This window comes from Solanum stenotomum, chromosome 1 (genome assembly GCF_019186545.1).
Source record: "Solanum stenotomum isolate F172 chromosome 1, ASM1918654v1, whole genome shotgun sequence".
Classification (NCBI taxonomy): Eukaryota; Viridiplantae; Streptophyta; class Magnoliopsida; order Solanales; family Solanaceae; genus Solanum; species Solanum stenotomum.
In genome coordinates, this window is record NC_064282.1 from 16,607,361 (window position 1) to 16,627,892 (window position 20,532).

A 20,532-nucleotide genomic window follows, 5' to 3' on the forward strand; every position below is an offset into this window, starting at 1 on the left:
AACCGGTTGGCGGAAGAAGAAAGCCTTTTTTAGTTATTTTTTTAAAAGTTTTTCTTGTTTTATTTTTCTATTTTTTTTATTTTTTAATACTTTTTAAAACTTAGATAGGATATCACTCGCCTTAACGAGAGTGAATTCACACACTTTTGCCAACTCAACCATATTGATGCCACATAAGCCTAGTCAATGGTCAGAGGGTTTGATAAATAGTGTTTTATTAAGTTTAAGGGTTCAATTAATAAAGAGTTAAGTAGAAGGGTTCACAATACAAACTCATACAAGTACAGGGGTCTATTAGACCATTTCGCCTATTTCTTTTACCTTTAACTTCTGCAAACTGGGCCATAGCAGGAAACGGGTCGAAAATTTTCAGGATGCGGGCTTAGTAGGCCCATTACTTAATAATATAAAATTCGTGAACGTCACACACGTGCAGTAACAGTTCAAGTTTTTTCTTCTCAGTGTTGCTCCCGGAAGTGGTAAAAAGACGGAGCAAAACCCTAGCTCCGATCGAACATTCGACAAATTAATATCCGATGGAACCCGACGAGGATTTAGGGCTAATAGCCGACGAGATCTACTCCAACGGCGATGAAAACACCCAGCGTCACCGGCCGATTATCAGTAGCGAGCAGCTCGATATTGAGGCGTACGCTGCCTTATACAGTGGCCGGACAAAAATCATGAGGCTTCTATTCATAGCCGATCGATGTGGCAATTCTTCAATGCAGTTGGAGGCTTTGAGAATGGCCTATGATGAGATTAAGAAAGGGGAAAACACACAATTGTTCCGTGAGGTTGTGCAGAAAATCGATGGACGTTTGGGCACTAATTATGGGTCAGACTCTGCTTGGGCTGACTCTGTGGATCGCCGGGCTGATCTGAGGAAGGAGAAGCTTGAGAGCGAACTCAACGCTTATAGGGTATCTTTCTTTGAAGAAAACTTTTATTCTGTCTAAATCTTCGTTGCTTTCATCGACACCCTTCATTGTCTGCTTAATGTTTAGTAAATTAGCTTGTTATTCCTTTGTTACAATTGTTTTCTGCACTTTTCACGTATAAGAGTCGATTTAGATAACTCTGGAAGCTAAATATGATTAGATTAATTTTTATTTTTGATATCAAAATCTCGATAATCAGAAACAACATGATATAATTATAAATTAGTAAGTTGCTGTTCATAATTAGATAGTGAAAACATTCAGGTTATATTATCGATAATTAGGAAAGGGGTTGCTAGGGAACTAGGATGGTGGTGGCTAATGTGTGTGTTGAATTTTATTCTGTGTTCTTAATCAAGGTAAATTTATGGTTTTGTCTTCGTTCTTTTAGTTCTATCTTTCTCAATTATAGCACATACTTACGGATGTATCCATTTGGTTAAGATGAAGCAACAAACATGTTATTGATAAGATATGGAAGGGGTAAGCTTGCTGGGATAGTTTTTCATCATGATACATTAGGCACTCAGGAGTTAGTATCTTAGTAACAGTTCCTTGTAAGTAACCATGTCTGATGTACTTTTAGTTACAACCTTGTGTCAATGAAAATTGTGACTCATAAAAAAAATTAAACCAATTCCAATTCATTACCTAAATAGGAAAAATAAATCAGTCATGGTTATAATTAATCTGAAATTGACACTAATAGGAGCTATTGTACCCTTATGAAACATTTTCAACTCCCAGTAGATACTGGTTAGTTACCTGCTTGACCACACCCAATTTTCCCCATCATTTTGTGCCTTCCCTTGTCTGGCAAGCATTTTTTTTAATAGGATATATTTCTACTTTAGATCAAAATTCCGAACTGCTTAGAGTGTATGCAAAAATTACAAAAGAAGAGGAAAAAAGAGCGAAAAACAACGGAGGGTTACTCAAACATCTATCCTTGGAATAAGAATACATATACGTTCATTGTATTCTGTGGTATAGACAATTGAGAAAAAACTTGTATTTGTAAGTTTATAGACATGTATACTCGTTGTGTTATGGCCTGCATTTTACGAGAAACTTCCTCTCTGACCAGTTCTTTACCTGATGTTGTTGTTTGATTCATTCGGTGCTGCACGGTTCGTTACATGTACCCTCATGATATATTTACTTTGCCTAAAGGGAAGATTAAGTGGGGATAGTCAAAGGTGCTAGCCAAGTGGGTTTCAGATTGATCAATATGGTTAGACTTTCTTGAGTGATATGGATTTTGGGGGAATTTAAAGTTCTTTTTGAAGAACTAGCTTTCTACTTTTTACCATTTTCATGGAAATACAGATTACTCCACTCTTCTTACTCCAAAGTACATTTGTTTCAGATTTATTAGATCAGGCCAATTGTTTTTTTGGTTTGACAAGTCCAATTTTTTAATCAACAAACACATCGTCGGGAAAAAAAGGTAAATGACATGCATGACTGGGTGTGACTCTTCTCGATGAATCCATCATCTTCCACTAAGGTTGATCAAATATCCATTCAAGATGGTATTTTCTCCTCGCCTTAATGCTAGTGGAACAAAAAAGATTTCTTATTGCCGTCTACACCGGTCTCACACTTTATGGAACAGTCTAGTGTTCCATTCATTTGTTCTTGCCATTATTCCCCCTTTAACTCATAAATATGTCGGAAGTTGACCTTTTTTTTGATGAAGTAAAATTATAACTTTAATTAAGGTATCAATAAGATGCATAGTTACAAAAGGAATCAAGAAGTTGACATATTATTGACCAGGCATACTGTTATGATATTGCCGTATTAACTATTACCTGTTATGAACTTAACACATAAGAAATCCTTTTGATTAGGCTTACACTTCATCTGTTAAGCTTGAATTACTACCTTTTTCTTCATCTTGGCGCCATTGTATCCTTCCATTAGATTTCCTTTTTAGCTATTTCATTTTCATTATTTTGTTACTTTTTATTTCTGGTTGTTTGACTTATTAATCTAATTTTATTGCTCAAGTGGAGCTCATTTGACTTTTCTGTGTAGACAAATCTGATCAAAGAGAGCATTAGGATGGGATACAATGATTTTGGAGATTTCTACTATGCACATGGACAGCTTGGAGAGGCATTTAAGAATTATGTTCGTACACGTGATTATTGCACGACTGCGAAACACATAATCCATATGTGTTTGAATGCGATTCTGGTCAGCATTGAGATGGGCCAGTTCACACATGTTACAAGCTATGTTAGTAAGGCGGAGCAGAGTCAAGATGCTCTAGATGCTATTACAGTTGCAAAACTTCGTTGTGCTGCGGGGTTGGCTCACTTGGAGGCAAAGAAATATAAGCTTGCTGCTCGGAAGGTTTGTGCCACATTTCTGACTAATGAGGCCTATTAAGTTGTGGTTCAGTCTTGAATTGATAACAAGTGCTTTATGGTCCTTAATCTAGGTTCACAGAAACAAACTTTATCTAGTTTAATGATCTTAGTTTAGTGAAGGTTGAAATGATTTTAGAAACAATCTATCCAGATTACAGTTGATCTTTAAAGACTAAAAAATACTTTATATACATAAATCACTTACAACAACAATAACAACATGATCAGTATAGTCCACAACTGGTTTTTTTTTTTTTTGGGGTGGGAGGTGTACGCAGACCTTATCCTTTGTAGGATAGAGAGGTTATTCTCAATAAACCCATTGGTCAAGAAAATCATTTTTCTGAACAGGTTTGAAAGAAATGCAAGAGTAAAAAGTTGTGATGTAAATATTGACGAAAGAGAAGTATTGACAGTACAAATAGAAATAAAACAAAAAACAATAGTAATAAAATCACATAGTAATAATATGGGTGAGAGAACAACTAGATGCTCCAGACGAGAACCTTGCTCTTCTACTGGGATGAGAGTAAATACTTGACTACCTACTAACGGTTTACCCTGATTCTCGATTTTCATGCTCTCTTATACTGAAAACTCAAAAATATACTGATCAAGGCGAATTGTTCTTCTACAATGTGGTGCCTAAGATTTTTGCAAGATTGCTGGACAGCTTTGTTGCTATTCTTTAGAATTGTCATAACTAATTGTCTTCGGCTGTTAGATAAAGGACTTATCCTGGTTGTTTTACTTACCTATCTCATCAACAAAATATCTTGTGTTAAAGTATGGTAGTTTTTGATTGTACATCCCAAAGTATCACTATAACTTGTATACTTAGCAGTATTATTATATTTGTGGCCATAAGAACATGCATGAGTTAAACAAAAGACTCGCAGTTGCATCAGGCCATTAATTGGCGAATACACAATGCTATGAGAGAAGGGATGCATGGGATATGAAGCAACTATGGGTCAGCTGGGAGTACCAATGAATCAAGAAAGAAATGAATTGGTAGAAACCATGAGGAAATCCTAACTAAATGAAGGTGGTAGGAGTTATCAGGATAATTTGGGAAATATAGAGGCAGCAGAGGGAATGAAATCCAGAAAGAAAGCAGTAGAATTGGGAAGGGTACCTGTTTTCTGCTTGGATTTTATTAATGTTTTTGCTTCCTTGATTCTCTTGCACTACATTTAGGGTACTGCAAGGAAATTCAAAAACGTCTTACAGATGCTCAATATCTGCCCAAGTTAATTTGCATGTTATCTTTGCTGCCTTTTGTTACTGGAATGGATTGAAGTGGCAATCTGCTCTTGAAACAAGCAGCTGGAGAAATTTTAATCCAAAAACCAAGAAAAGGAACAACTGAACTAATGTTTTGCAAGGCAAAATGCAATAGTACGACCTTAGGCCCATCAAATGCATATCCAAATTGATGCTGTTCTTGGTAGGACAGATATAATGTGCATACGCTTTCCTTAACTAATTTCGTCTATTTGTAAATGTTAATTGATGTACTTAATCACAATTGCCTTCTATTTCGTCTTTCGCTACTATCAGTTTATAGCAGATTACCATGTGTTTTGCTATTCTTTTCTTCTTACTTGATTAATTTGCACAACAGAAGAAATTATGAATCTTTTGTTTTATTTACATGACATTTCACTGGGTTGTTGCAGTTCCTGGAAGTTGGTCCAGAATTAGGTAACAACTACACTGAGGTTATTGCACCACAAGATGTTGCTACTTATGGTGGACTCTGTGCACTTGCAAGTTTTGACCGAGCAGAACTGAAGGCAATAATACAATATTCTTGTTCCTCTTAAATGCTTTTATTGTCGCAGTTGCATAATAATTACGATGTCAGTTGCTGATTCAGATGATTTTGTTTAACAGAGCAAAGTTATTGACAATATAAACTTCAGAAATTTCTTAGAGCTGGTACCCGAGATAAGGGAGCTCATTCATGATTTCTATACAAGGTAAAATTTGAATTCTGTTATGATACTTTGAATTAGATCTACTATGCAGGAAGGTCTCAGTGGACTAAACATTGGTAGATGCTATCGATCTGATGTGTGTGTTAGAAATGCCCTTTCATGTATTATATTGTCTGATGAGTTCCATATGTGACATTTTATTTGAGCAATTTGATGGTCCTGTTTTATCTTTTATCAAGTTCAACCCCCTGATAGATAGAATGGTTGTCGATAATTAGTATCGCTACTAGTTTGGGGTCGAGGCATAGTAGTTATTGTGTAAATGAGGATGTGGCAGCTATATTTGCTGTTCCATTTATTCCTCTTGGATTAGTAGAGAAAGGAAGGATGGAACTAGGAGAAAAGAAGAGACGTAGAGGACTTATCCTGCCCATCTGTACATTGGGTGTGTATATAATTGACAAGTTCCTCTTTTCCTTCAAACTATTATTTCTTTAATCCAACTAAAATGTTTGTATGAGTTCAAAATCGAATGAACTATTGATGTCTGTAGTTGTCTTGGAATTGATTTTCTCACACTTCTCTTTCCTCTCGGTCTTTATTTATGATGCAGTCACTATGCTTCTTGTCTGGAGTATCTAGGGAACCTTAAAGCAAATCTATTGCTTGACATCCATTTGCATGACCATGTTGAGACACTGTATGATCAAATCCGTAGCAAAGCTTTGATACAGTATACCCACCCATTTGTCTCGGTTGATTTGAATATGATGGCTAATGCTTTCAAGACGAGTGTTGCCGGGTTGGAAAAGGAACTTGAAGCTTTGATCACTGACAACCAAATTCAGGTGAAGGACTAGTAACATGCACCTATGTATCCATCTGCTGTGTTTGGTCAATTTCAATGTATATAAATCATGATTGTTACTGTCCTGCAGGCTCGAATTGACTCGCACAACAAAATTTTGTATGCACGACATGCTGATCAGAGAAATGCAACATTCCAGAAGGTGCTGCAGACAGGCAAGGAATTCGATCGGGATGTGAGATCAATGCTTTTGAGAGCAAACCTTCTCAAGCATGACTACATTGCTAGAACATCAAGGAAACATTGAAACGAAGGAGGAGGATGGTAGCAGGCAGTTTTGTTTTCCTTGATTGCGAGGTTAGGTATGCTGCATATGAAGTTGACCAGACCATTGTCTACAGAAGTTGGTTGAGTCTTGGAAAGCCACATCTTTTGGGGGCTCGATAATTTTTTCTGGATAATAGAGGGGACTGCTGTTCATATTTATAAATTTACCAGTTGCTGAAAAAGTAAATATTTTTGCCTGATCTACTTGCTGCAACCTTTCTCGGTGATGTGTCATCAACGAATGCTAATCCATTTACTCGTTGCCATTTAGTACCTTGTTTTTTTGTTCATTTTATAAGTTAAGATGAAAGATTCAATCTAGCTAGCCTATAATGTTGATTCTTGTATGTGCTGACGTATTCATCAATGGTCATTATTCTTCGAGTTTAATCTATTTTGTATTGGTTGGTTTGGTTGATGACTCTGTTTTTCTTCACTAGTACCGTCTGTTTTATACTCCCTAGTTATCATCGTATTTTTAGTCTTTTTTTAAAAAAGTGATATCCCTGTTGGGCTGTCCAGGTATAATTTAAACCAATACATACGGCTAAAGGATAGAAGAAAGTGTAAATAACCACCGACATTTCTGTTTTTTTTTTTGGGTACCATATATAAACCAGGCTTTATTTGTACAACAAATTAATGATAGTTTACTTGTTGAGCTATTAATCGGGATATAACATATCACTAATTATGGTTGAGTGATAAAACTTTGTATAAGGAACACATGCTATGCGTTCAAATTCTTTTATGTATATCTTCATAATCTACATCGATCCTTTATAAAATACTTGAAATTGTAAAAAAAGTCCATATCCCCTCATGCCTTTGAAACTGAGTAACTTTAACTTTAGAAATCTACATTGATGGTACTCGCTCACAGATTTATCGAATATCTTCTTAACATTTTACTTATAACATTGAACTGTTTCTAACCATTCAATAAAAATAATAAAAGTTAATGCTAAAAAACTATCTATAAGAGGGACAAACGTCAAATGTAATATACCTAACGAAGAAATTATGTTTGCATAGATCTCCATACTTCCTCTTTTAAATCCCTTATAGGTTTTAAATCACCAAAATGTCTGAATGTAACAAATACTAAAAAATAAAGAATAAAAATATCCTCTCTCTGCAAGCTTCTCTAAGCCACACTCACTTGAAAAAGCAAGTACAAATCTACTTCATACATATGCTTCAGATCTTCAAATCCTTATCTTCCACACTCAAATTTCTGTAAATATACATATCTATATGTGTGATTGGATCTTGAAGTTGTATTGTTAACTGCTACTGCTCAAAATACTGAAAATGGGTCACTTAAATCTACCATCATCGAAGCGAAATGTTCGACAATGGCGACTTCTTGATTTGGTTTCAGCAGCTTTCTTTGCAGCAGTCTTGATTTTCTTCCTTCTTCTCTGTACTCCTTTGGGTGATTCTTTGGCTGCTTCAGGCCGCCAGACTCTTCTCCGTTCTGCCTCTGGGGATCCACGCCAGCGTAGTCGCCTAATTGCTCAGGTAAAAATTATTTAGTGCTTCAGTTCTGTTCGATCTGTTTTTTTTTTTTGTTTTGACATGGTAATTTTGGAATAGGTAGAATCAGGGAGACACAACACAGCCATTGATGCATGCTCAGCTGACTATGTGGATTATATGCCTTGTGAAGATCCGAGAATCAATAGCCAATTGAGTAGAGAGATGAATTTTTATAGGGAAAGACATTGTCCATTGCCTAAGGATACGCCTCTTTGTTTGATTCCACCGACACAAGGTTACCGCGTTCCTGTTCAATGGCCTGAGAGTTTGCACAAGGTAATGCATTTTAAAAAACTGTTCTGATCTCATAGGTTTACTTTTGGTGCTGAAAAGGGCGAATCTTTGGTTAGTTGTTATTGATCTGAAGCTAATAACCCTGCAGCCCAGAAGTTTGTGCTGAAATGTGTCGAAGAAACACTTGTATTTACTTACTTTAGGTTTCAAGATGCAGCCTTCCTAGTGAGTCTAATTGTTTTCTTTGAAATAGCACGTGGTAATACTTTGTTTGATGGATGGCAGTGATGATGGGGCTCACTAATTATGCATGCTCTAAGTTCATGTTGAAATGTGTGACCCTTAAAAGTTTTAAGCTGTTAGGGGAGATAGTTTTGCTTATGTTAGGTTGTAACAGTTTGAGTGATTTTTGAATTCATAAGTTCCCTCAGTTTGGTTGATTTTAGTGTAGGTGATCTGGAGATAGCTACCTCGAACAATGTTTAAGTTGCCTCTAGATGTATTCCCATCTGCAGCTTATGTATGATCCAGCTTAATACTTGTATTCACACTTGTTGCTTCATTAGATGGATCCCACAATAGTTTTCTTTTAGTCTTCCTTTTTTCCTTTTAGATGAATGTGGATAGTGGCTTTTCCCTTTTCTTGGGCCTCTTTTGGTGGCAGTTCTTAGTAAGTCAGCCTCTCAATATGCACTCAAGGATGTGTCTTAGTTGCCAATGACGTGGGTTGAGAAACATGAGGTTTCAAGTTTAAATCTCAATTGAGACAAAAACACTAGGTGATTTCTTCCTATCTGTCCTAGTCTTGGTGGATAGAGTTACTTAGTACTTGTTGCTGGTGGGAGGTGATAGGTATCTTGTGGAATTAGTCGAGGTGCACGCAAGCAGGCTGAACACCACGGTTATCAAAAAAAGAAACTCAGCCTCTCAACATGTTAAATAATACCGTTCTTATTTTATTTAGATTCAGCCTCTCAATATGTTAAATATACAGTTCTTATTTTCTTTTAGATTCTGCTTAAATTGTTGCATTGCATATGTGATTGTGAGCCTCTCAGATGCGTTAAATGGAACCCATTCTGTTGAGGGCTGCATTGTTCACTTCTTTTTTCTTATGGAAGTTTGATGTTCCAGTGCAAGGTCACACTAATCCTTCCCTTTCTTCCCAGATTTGGCATGAGAATATGCCATATAATAAAATAGCTGACAGGAAAGGACACCAAGGATGGATGAAAAAGGAAGGGCCATATTTTATCTTTCCTGGTGGTGGAACTATGTTTCCTGATGGAGCTGAGCAGTATATCGAGAAACTTAAACAGTATATTCCGATAGCTGGTGGAGTTTTGAGGACCGCCCTTGATATGGGATGTGGGGTGCGTTGTTTTTGCTCATTTCCTTTGAATCTATAGTAATGTTCTTCGAAATCTGTGACCATAATATTTCGTTCCTGCTGCAGGTGGCTAGTTTTGGTGGCTATCTACTTTCTGAAGAGATTTTGACGCTCTCTTTTGCTCCAAGAGATTCACATAAATCACAAATACAGTTTGCCTTGGAACGAGGAATACCTGCATTTGTTGCCATGCTTGGGACACGCAGGCTTCCTTTTCCTGCCTTCTCATTTGATTTGGTTCATTGTTCACGGTGTTTGATTCCTTTTACTGCATATAGTGAGTTCTCTGAGTTCCATGGTCATTGTCAAGGTGCTTTATATATCTTGTCTGAAAACCCTGACAGAAGAGTTTGCCATGCAGATGCAACATACTTCATTGAAGTTGACAGGTTACTCCGCCCTGGAGGCCACCTTGTCATTTCTGGTCCTCCCGTGCAGTGGCCCAAGCAAGATAAGGAGTGGGCGGATCTCCAAACAGTGGCCAGATCATTGTGCTATGAGTTGATTGTTGTAGATGGAAACACTGCCATCTGGAAAAAGCCTCAAGGGGATTCATGTGTTCCTATTCAAAATGAATTTGGGCTTGAGCTGTGTGATGAATCAGTTGATCCAAGTGCTGCATGGTGATTCTTATTCATGATTTCTCTAATTGTTTTTTTTTATTTCTCTCCTTTCATAGTCTTCAGTTACATCTTTCTGCGATCTCCAACAATTTTTTGGTGCATTCGCCTTGATAAGCATATTGTTGTTGGAAGCTTTATAAATAAATATCTCTATTTTTCTGTCTCAAATGAATTGCAGGTACTTCAAGTTGAAAAAATGTGTGACTAGGACTTCATCTTCCAAAGGAGAATTTGCCATTGGGAAAATTCCAAAATGGCCAGCGAGGCTGACGAAAGCTCCTTCTAGGGCAATTGTAACTAAAAATGGTGTGGATGTGTTTGAAGCTGACTCAAGAAGATGGGCACGGAGAGTTGCATATTATAAGAGTTCATTGAACTTGAAACTAGGAACTTCATCAGTTCGTAATGTCATGGACATGAATGCATTTTTTGGAGGATTTGCTGCAGCATTATCATCAGATCCAATCTGGGTGATGAATGTTGTTCCAGCACAAAAGCCTTTAACACTTGATGTCATTTATGACAGAGGCCTTATTGGAGTTTACCACGACTGGTGGGTCAAGAATTTTTCTATCACATATTTGATAGTCATTCTTAGAAGTATATGGTTGACTGGATTCTGGATCATTATCCCTTTTTCTAAGAAAAAAAGTCTAAATCCTTTCTGCTAGACAGCGAGTTTTATGATACAAATTCTCTTTCTTTATTCTTTATGTCTGGAAAGTTCTTTCCTTACTCAAAGGCTCATCCCCTAGTGATTTATTTATCCGAAAACTTACAGAGCCATGGAAAAATGAAACCTCCACATGATAAGTGCTGACATTAGCTTCTTGCTTCATGTTGTTCTTTCCCCAAAGGAAATGGATAGATTGGTTATTCACTTCAACTAATGAACTCCATTTACCACTCGTGTCACAGGTGTGAGCCTTTCTCAACATATCCTCGGACTTATGATCTGATTCACGTGGGTGCCATAGAATCTCTCATAAAGGATCCCGTTTCTGGCAAGATCAGGTATGTCTAATCTTCTGGATTCTTCTATACTCTTTTTTTTTTTAATTATCTGTAATTAGATATTTCCAATTGAACATGAAAGTTCTCACCTATTTCTAGAGAAGGCAGCTTATCTATTAATACAATGTAAAACTATATTGCGTATTAATTATTGATGAGAGAAATGATATCTTGTATGATATTTCAGTTATTTGAGCATTTAAGTGATGCAAAAACTATATTAATCCAAGTAGTTATTTCGACATGTTTTTTACAAACACTAATATAGCTGAACTATTGATCTGATTTCATTGCAAATGAATTGTATCAGTATTTTTGGGTTATGTGTGAAATTAATCTTATCTAGAAATAATTATATACAATACCTTGGTGATAGTAATTAAGATCTAAAATAAGATCATCATATGGTTTGAATACAATCTCTTTGTCTTGAACAAGAGGTAGTGTACAATCTCTTGGAATCAATGAGACTATGAGAAGAAGTTGTCTCAAAAGGAATAATCAGAACTAGTCCAAGATAAAGCACAACAGAAGTAGAAAATTTATATAGGCGAAGGTGATACCAATTAGTTGGGATTAAGTTTTAGTCATGTTATTAAGTCTACTTTAGGTCCATTATTTTTGTAGGAGCCTTTTAGTCATGTCAGAAATTGATGTGTTAGTAGAAAATACATAGAATTTCTAGTTTTATTTTGTATAATATTGGACTAAGATGAACTTAAATGGAGTAATATGTCTGAGAATGCGTATAGCCGATTATGTTGAAATCTAGTTGTTTTATGAGTAGAATACCATTATGTTTATTTATTTATTTTGATGATGGTTGTTGCATCATGGCTATCTCATGTGCATCTTGACAAATTCAGGGGTACCTGTTACTTCTCTCTGACATAGTTACCATTTAACTGCCTAACAAGTAACAAGGCTTAGACATACGAGAAGAAATATTTTTTTTGCCTCTGTTGAGATTGAAACGAACCCAGTCCCTTGGAAGTATACCATTATACTGTATGAGCAGGATTCAGAAACACACATACACATCCATATAAATGTATATCTTTAAGTACTTAATAACTTAATAAATTTCTCTAAGAATCATTGACAAATGTGGTCCTGACTTGGTTCCAAAAATTATTTGATGCAATAGTTGTTCTATTCTTTTGGTCTATAGAGGGTCTCATGCCCCAAAATCTATTTTTAAGCTTTGTACTTAGATTTTGTGGCCTATATAAAAACCATGAAGCCTTGTGTAAAATCATTTTGGAATTGAGTAATATTTTTATACAAAAGCTATGTGCTTTAATTTACTTTTTTCGAGAGAGCTTGTTTCCTCTCATGAAGTAAGTGGGTGAATACCTGAGAATTGCCAACCAAGATATCCTCTTTTCTGGCTATCATATAATAATGGGGTTCCTAACCTCGCCAACATTGGCACACCCTCAACATTTAGGCATCAATACATGGGAATAGCCAACTTTGAGAACCAAAGAACTTTGAGAAAGATGATGTAGTCGATGTCTTGATCTCCTTGTGAAATTTCCAAGATGTTATGGAATTTTCAAGATGCCTCCAGAGAAAATATGTAGCCCCTTTATTTTATGCATGCATGGATTAGGGTTTTAGGGTAGCCTCCAATTAATCTGGTTTTACTAACCCAAAATGTCCATGGCAGCCTCTTTTAGGCTATCATGTCATAGTGGTTTCCTGAACTCATCAACATTTCCCCCACTCCCAATGTTTAGACATCAATATTTTAACTATAGAACATCAGTAAATCTTGAGGACTTGAATACCAGTATGCTCTGATTATACTTTCTGTTACAACTTCTGGGTTGAGATTTTGGAAACGAATTGCTGCATTGGTTCATTTGCATGTAGACATTGCATGAAGCATGATAGTTATTTGTGTACACATTGAATTTCATCTTCTATCGTTATTGGATCAGTATTCGACATAAAGTTCTGCAACCATTCATCTTGTATCTGGTTTCAGTGACGAATAATGCTTTACTATTTGCACTTGCTGAGAATTTGGGAAATAACCATCATTTGAATTCACCTTATGTATTATAGCTAACTATCCACTGATACCAACCAGTGGATGTTGTGTTGTAACCTCCCTTGTAAACCTATCAGCCAAAAACTTGTGGTTTCCTTGAACAAATTTCAAGTCAAGAGCAGAGCACTTTTTCTAGTGGAATATAGACTCTATCTTCTTTTTCTAGAGATGAATTTCTTCTCTGATGGTATTTTTTTAATTTTCAAACAACCCTAATAAAGTTAGGTGAACAGTAGAATCACAAGTACACTCATGATCTGAATTTTGAGAGCAGTATATTTCTTCGTTGATTAATTTATCAAGGTTAAACATTAATGCATCTTTTTTCTCCTCCCTAGACATAACTGTTGTAGAATGCTCCTAGCCTCTAAGATATAATTGATCTGCATGGAGATGATGCAGTAAACTTAATACCTTGTTAGTTTTTGAAAAGGTTAAATAGAAATGTATTCTTATTCCTAAGGGTCATTCAGCATGTAAGGAGTTGGTAATAAGAGAAGAGGTTTGAAATCTAAAAATTGTAATTGGCCATGCTTTTCTCTGCCAGTTAAATTGATGTTAGACTTGTTTATAGGGAATAATTCTTTCTCAGCCCTCTTAGTCATGAGATAGACAAAGAGCTGGAATTATACCAAAAAAAGAGATGTAAGGCTGTGCTAGGTTTCATTGACGGGCATGCATGATACACCAAATTTAGCGAAAGTTTTGAACCAAGCCCCTTAGTTGCAAAGTGATTGAACCATTTATACATTCTTCCAGGTGCAGCCTTGTGGATTTGATGGTGGAAATTGATAGAATTCTTCGACCTCAAGGAACTGTTATAATTCGGGATTCTCCTGAAGTGATAGACAAAGTAGAGCGTATTGCTCCTGCTGTAAGATGGACGGCAAGTATTCATGAGAAAGAACCTGAATCACATGGAAGGGAGAAAATCTTGGTAGCCACGAAGAATTTTTGGAAGCTACCTTCTGCATCCTACTGATTGATCCTTTTGTTTTTGTAATGTAGGTATATCCTTTTTGTCTCATTATTAAGTCCCAATAACTTGTTTCAAATGATGCATCTATTCTACTTCTTTCTTGTCTCTTCAATTAGCTTATGTAGAATTAAATGGAAGTGTACAAGGATGAGGGAAAACTGTAAATTCTTTTTTATAGTATCACTGTTACAAACTCTCTGAACTTCTTTGGTAGTAGAAAAAGACCAGCCAGGTGGCTTCTTGTTTACCAGACTCAAGTTGGCAAAAGTTGCATGGTATGAAGTGGCAATAACTAGTTGCTGCATCATATTTATAATATAGTTTTAGGGCAATGACATTGGCTTCTCATTTCTTGCTTGACTATGTTCAATCCTTCCTTTTCCTTATTTCTTTTGTTTCTTTTACATCATATGTGGACACCTCTGTGTGCATAGGAACTTTGTTTTACTTGCATATGTATTTTATCTCCAAAAACTTGAATGTTTTTGAATAGTCGTTTTAGAAGAGTAAACTGCATTGTTTGTGTCTATTCCTCATCCTGTTAAATCTCAACATCATGCAGTCCATACACAATGCAGGGAGCTGAAAAATTCCAGTAAATCATATATTTAGCAATTTTCACCAAATTCCAAACTTTCAAACATCTCTGGTTCACATCTGTGCCTGGCAAGCTTGTGCACACCTTGATTATTCATTTGGTACCAATTACCTTCCACTAGCACAAGTACCAAGTAATTTACCTAACGTTTTTTTTTGTCTCTATAGAGATATGAACCTTTGTATTTTCATGGCTTTAACTAATTTCATTGACCGTTATGCCACACACTTGGGTGCTGTTTTCGGCTTCCTTTTCACACAGAACATCTGCTGCACATAATGAGGACCCTTTTCTGCAAGTTCAACTGAGTTGGGCATGTTCAGTCAAACAAAATCACCCACCTTACAGGGGCTTTTCTCATCCTGTTGTTCTTTACATGAATGAATAGCCTTTATTAGGCTCTTCCCTGATCTAAGTTTATTGTCTGTGTGCATTCCTCATTATTGGCAGTTATTGTCAACAAACTTAGGAGCCAACATGTCATGTTTGCTGCTTTTACTGTAACCGGCTGAATGAAAGCTGATTAACATAGTAATTTCACCCACTTAGTATAGTATAGATATCGAGTAACTTTGTTCATCATGAGGTACCTTTTTTCATGTTAAAGAAAATTCTTGGGTGTCAGAAAGGTGATGATTGTTGATACAGTTGCATGTGATTCAACAAAGTTGTTCTGGCTGGCACAGAGTAAAAAGAGTTTGAAATAGAGTGGTCCCAAAAGTATAAAATTAATCACGGGTTACACTCATGCATTTTGTTTGCTCCTAAAGCTCCTGCACTGTCCATTGGCTCCTCATTTCATCTGGTGTCTTTCATTTATAATGGGTTTTTTTTTGGCTCCACTATCTTTTTACTTGTTTTATTTTAGGGAATATTTGCTTAATCGTGACGTTCCAAGCACATGAAAGAAATTAAAAAGTATATAAATGAATACTTAATTAAGTTGAATTTAACTTTTATTTTTCATAAAATAGTGATCAAGGTGTTTAAATCCTACTCCCTTTGTCCACTTTTAATTGTCATGTTCTGTTTTTCGAAAATCAATTTGACTAATTTTCAAAGTTAAATTAGATTACATTAATTCAATATTTTAAACAAAAAATTTAAATATTCAAAAACTATACGAAAAGTGCTATAAATTCCAATTTTCTGCATATCGATATGATGAAATAATACATTGTAAAATATTAGTCAAAATTATTTTTGTTTGACTCTAAAAAGAAAACTATGATAATTAAAAGTGGACAGAGAATGGAGATAGTAGTAGAGACAACATTTTAATTCATTTCTTGTCATTTACTAAAGTCCCGAGGGACAAGGTAACTCGATGCCTATGTAGGTAGAAGATTGCAGATACATAGTTGAAATGTACCTAAGCAGGTTGACCTGAATACTATCATTATATATATATGAGAGAAAGAAAGAACTATATGATTACATTATATACTAACATAGTCTAAATTCTGAATAATGTATATCTGCCAAACCTTTGGATAGTACCAAACAAACATAAGGGAACGCATTAACAACAGCAATTTAGTTTCTATCGATAGGAATTAGGATCTAGAAAAAATAGAATATATGTAAATTTTACCTTACGAGAATATATGATAGCCCAAATTTATAATAGCCCAAGGAAAAAAGAAGACTAACACAAGACTTGCAAAATCCAACCAACCAAAAAAAAAAGGAGGCCGGAACACCTTAGCAACAAAAAAAAATCAAAAATATTGACAAATTCTTGTGGAGTCTAAATATGAGATTTAAAAAAAAATCAATTGTTGATGCTCAAATAGTCAAAATTTCTTCTCTACTGACTTTGAACATCATAATAGCAGATATAGTCATGATTCAAATAGGTCAGATGACTCGCATCCATTTACTTTTCCTTTTGTACGATTTCAAATGAGTTTAGTTTGTATAATAGAAAATTGAAATATCCCAATATTCAAAAAATGACTTTTCATGATTAATGAATTTCAATATTGTTTTGTCAAATAAAAATTCGACACACACTAGTACACCAAATGTAAATTCACTTATAAGACGACCGGTGATAACAAGCCGCGATATGACTTAATTGTATAAAAAATCATACGTATATATAATATTGTCTATATCAAGACGTTCATCCAATATATATATCTTTAATCAACGAATTGTTGCTTTCAAGTAGAAGAAGTAAAATGACAAGTTTGACAATAATAATATATACATAGTCAAAACTTGTGTTTCACTAAGAGTGGCAATTTGAAGTCTTATGTTCACAATGAAGAAAAACATGAACAAGTTTGTAGGGCCTTATAATTGTAACGTGTAAAATAAATCACCACACAATATTATACTATTCAAAAACTAGGTGTTTACATCATTGAAACAGTACTTTTTATTGTCTTCATTAGGTGAGAATGCGTTTCTAGTTCCACTTTTTAGCTTTCAATTTAATGTGCCATATAATTAGTTCACATAAAAAAGTTTGTATATATTCCAAAGAGTAAGTAATTAAGAGAAATGATAAAGTATATAACAAGAGAGTTGTCAAAAGTTATTAAATCACTACTAAAAGTACATATTTTATACAACTATATATGATGTGAAGTCGATCGATACAAAATTTAAGTGCATGTTAGGTTTCTTAATGCTAGCCTAGAGCCTAGAGCACTTAATATATGTGGTCTGGTCATTTATGCATGTAAGGTATTGACCACTTTAACCGATATTCAAAACAAATTTAACAAGATTATAATAATCAGTAGTGGAGGTAGAATTCTCATCGAGGAAAGTCAAAAAATAATATGGGATAAGAATATATACGTGTATCTTTACAACAAAATGACAATTTTACATTTAGTCTCACTAAAGTTTTTAATAACATTTATATGAAGTGCTAGTTATCAATATTTATATTTATTAATATGCTTTTTTTATTCTTTAAAGATAAACTAGTTCTAGATTATATCGTTATGAATTGACAGAAGTTGTCAACGTTGCTTATAAAATATGGTTCATATTGTGAGCCAAAAATTTTGTAGGAAAGAGGTGATCGATTGCATTAAACTCCTTTCAAATTAATGCTACTGGGGTCATTATAACTACTAATTTCCCCTCCAACTTGCATTTTTTGCAATTCTTGAATTGACATTTCTTTCACTATAAAAGCAATTCTTTTCTTTTAATTGAATATTGATAACATGGTCCTGGACTCCTATAGTCATTTAACACGAATTAATTAGAACCGTGTGATATGATATCTCACATCTACTCGAACCATACACGAGTGTTTATACAAAAAGACAAAACAATATACAAATGTATGTATACACGCATGAATATTAATTTTGAACCTAACAAAAAGAGGCATATCATAACATGTAAAGATATGACATTTAAATCTAAGTTAGCTCAAGAGGAGAGGATTAATCAAGACCATATAATAAGACCATCAGTTCATTTCCTAACCAATGTGAGATTCTAATCCATTCCAACACCCCTTCACTCTTAGATCCAACTGGAGCATGGACCGGAAGTTCAAATGGATATATACCTAGCTCTAATACCATGTAAAAATATGAAATCAGAGTCTAACTCAACCCGAAATCAAGCTCAAGAGGGATTGATTGTCCAAGTCAATATAAGAAGACAACTAATCCATTCTCCAACAAATGTAGGACTCTAACCCTCTCTAACCGCAAAGTCATGATTTTCACTAGTTAAAGAGAATTAATATATAAAGAACCAATCCATACTCATTATAACATCAAAATTTAACATTTCTAGCTCAACAAGGTCAGTCAATGTCTTGCGATTACAAAGTAAATATATGAAGAAGATGAGAAGATTCAATATATGGTGTACATGGCCGGGTCATAGCCTGTCCTTTTTACTACTGGTTCAGCAAATTTCAGTTATTTTAGCTCAAACCTTATATTTATTTTAAGAAATCCATTCGATGGATATAAATATTATATTCAGAACTCAGTTAATAAAAATAATTCTGACTCTGCTTCTGATAATATAAGCACATATTTAAATTATTCATTACCTATCTTACACGGTATAATTTTAGGACAAGGAGATGGCAAATTAACAAACCTTGGACAAGGATGGCTCTACTACTTAGAGGCTTAGACAGTTAGACAGTGGGTTAGAGCTTATAAGAATAATTAACCAAATTTAGTAATTAGTAAATGCTATTTAATGTGATGGTGATAGAGTGCCCAACAATATTCATGACTCATGAGGCTTCAAACATGGCATGTATGGCGGCTTCAACACAAATTAAACTTAAAACCTCCACAATGGACCTTTTCTTCTAATTTTTTCATGTCAAAGAGACATCAACTTGCAACTAATCAAACAAGACTATTACTATATCTCGAAACTTTTGATACAATTTGTTACTTCCTTTGAAATGTTTTTCTAGAGTGCCCCTAATTCATATACTTCTCATGTCCCAATTTATGTGATATTTTTGAATTTCGTAAGTCAGACAAATTTTTTTACCTGGTATAATCTTTTCTTATGCCTTTTAAATATTTTGAACTATCAGCAATTGTAATGTATAGTAACGTGTTAAATGACAAAGGAGGTTATTAATTCTTTGAAGAGGATATACATCAATCTTCAAAGTACTATACTATGTTTTACCAATCAATGTATGAAATGTAAAAATGCATATTATCGAAGTTGTTGCCAACAATGCAAGTACCGCTATAAAAAAAAATGGAGAACGTTTGCTCAAAATATTACTCCCCCTTCGTTTCAAATTATAGATCGTGGTTATCTTTTACATGTTTTGAAAAACATTAATCAGAAAGAGTACTTTTAAACTATTTTACTGTTTATTGGTATTTAAACAATCATAATTTATAACATCACTCTATAATTAAAATAATATAATATGTGTATATATTTTATCTTAAACTTCTAAAATTATAAATAATTTGGATAACTATTTTAAAATATTACGACATATAATTTGAGACGGAAGAGGTACATTCTACAGAAACCAGAATGATGTTGGTTTGTAGAAATTTCCTCTAAAATAATGCTAATTAAATCGGCATTACACTAAAATGATCTTTTGCGACAATTAATTAACGAGAATAACATAATTACTGTTAAATATGTTTTTTTAGAGGCAATTATTACTCTTCGTAAATGTCCCTAAAACCTATAACGACATTGGATCTAGTGATTATTAACTAGTGCTAGTAAAGACTTTTATATTTTTTGTTAATGTATATATTTACTACCGCTAAAAGCTATTTTTGTTACTGTGTGTATTTTGTTGAATGATTTAATCAAAAATATTAATAATATCAAGTGGAAAAATCCGAAGAACAACCATTTATGCCTCGACATTGTATCACAACGATTGAAGTAAAATGATAGTAGGGACAAAAATTTATGAGTAACATATTTTTTTCTTGTTTATATATTTAAAGATTGTGTTATTTCATATTTATACGGTGACTGGTGAGAGATGGCATCTAATAAGTAGTTGATAAAACATCCTGAATACTAATGTAATAAAAGATAATATGTAGAAATAATATTTCAAGATTCATTACGTGTTTAAGATTTTTATTTTTCTTGATATTTGTTATTTCAACAAAAGAAGGTTGGGGTGGGGGTGGGGGTTGCAATTTGACAAAGCTCAAATGACTGGTTGAAGCCTGAAGGTATAGTAC

General features: G+C 34.5%; 2 protein-coding genes across 2 annotated transcripts; both read left to right on the plus strand.

The window, feature by feature from the left end:
* The first annotated feature begins 430 nt into the window (after positions 1-430).
* Positions 431-6,723, plus strand: LOC125863062 (COP9 signalosome complex subunit 1). The gene is made up of 6 exons (XM_049543213.1): positions 431-923; positions 2,985-3,305; positions 5,005-5,121; positions 5,222-5,307; positions 5,879-6,113; positions 6,204-6,723. Exons 1-6 carry the CDS (start codon positions 537-539, stop codon positions 6,378-6,380), a joined length of 1,323 nt encoding a protein of 440 aa, XP_049399170.1. The 5' UTR covers positions 431-536; the 3' UTR covers positions 6,381-6,723.
* A 694-nt stretch (positions 6,724-7,417) lies between these two features.
* On the plus strand, positions 7,418-14,604 carry LOC125863029 (probable pectin methyltransferase QUA3). The gene is made up of 8 exons (XM_049543169.1): positions 7,418-7,924; positions 8,000-8,218; positions 9,346-9,549; positions 9,633-9,843; positions 9,928-10,189; positions 10,368-10,742; positions 11,108-11,203; positions 14,022-14,604. Exons 1-8 carry the CDS (start codon positions 7,715-7,717, stop codon positions 14,242-14,244), a joined length of 1,800 nt encoding a protein of 599 aa, XP_049399126.1. The 5' UTR covers positions 7,418-7,714; the 3' UTR covers positions 14,245-14,604.
* The last annotated feature ends 5,928 nt before the right edge of the window (positions 14,605-20,532 follow it).

Coding starts and splice junctions, on each gene's coding strand:
- LOC125863062 (XM_049543213.1), top strand. CDS start 537: ATGGAACCCGACGAGGATTTAGGGCTAATAGCCGACGAGATCTACTCC. Junction 5,308..5,878: donor ATTCATGATTTCTATACAAG/GTAAAATTTGAA, acceptor TTTATGATGCAG/TCACTATGCTTCTTGTCTGG. Junction 6,114..6,203: donor TCACTGACAACCAAATTCAG/GTGAAGGACTAG, acceptor ACTGTCCTGCAG/GCTCGAATTGACTCGCACAA.
- LOC125863029 (XM_049543169.1), top strand. CDS start 7,715: ATGGGTCACTTAAATCTACCATCATCGAAGCGAAATGTTCGACAATGG. Junction 7,925..7,999: donor GTAGTCGCCTAATTGCTCAG/GTAAAAATTATT, acceptor ATTTTGGAATAG/GTAGAATCAGGGAGACACAA. Junction 8,219..9,345: donor GGCCTGAGAGTTTGCACAAG/GTAATGCATTTT, acceptor CTTTCTTCCCAG/ATTTGGCATGAGAATATGCC.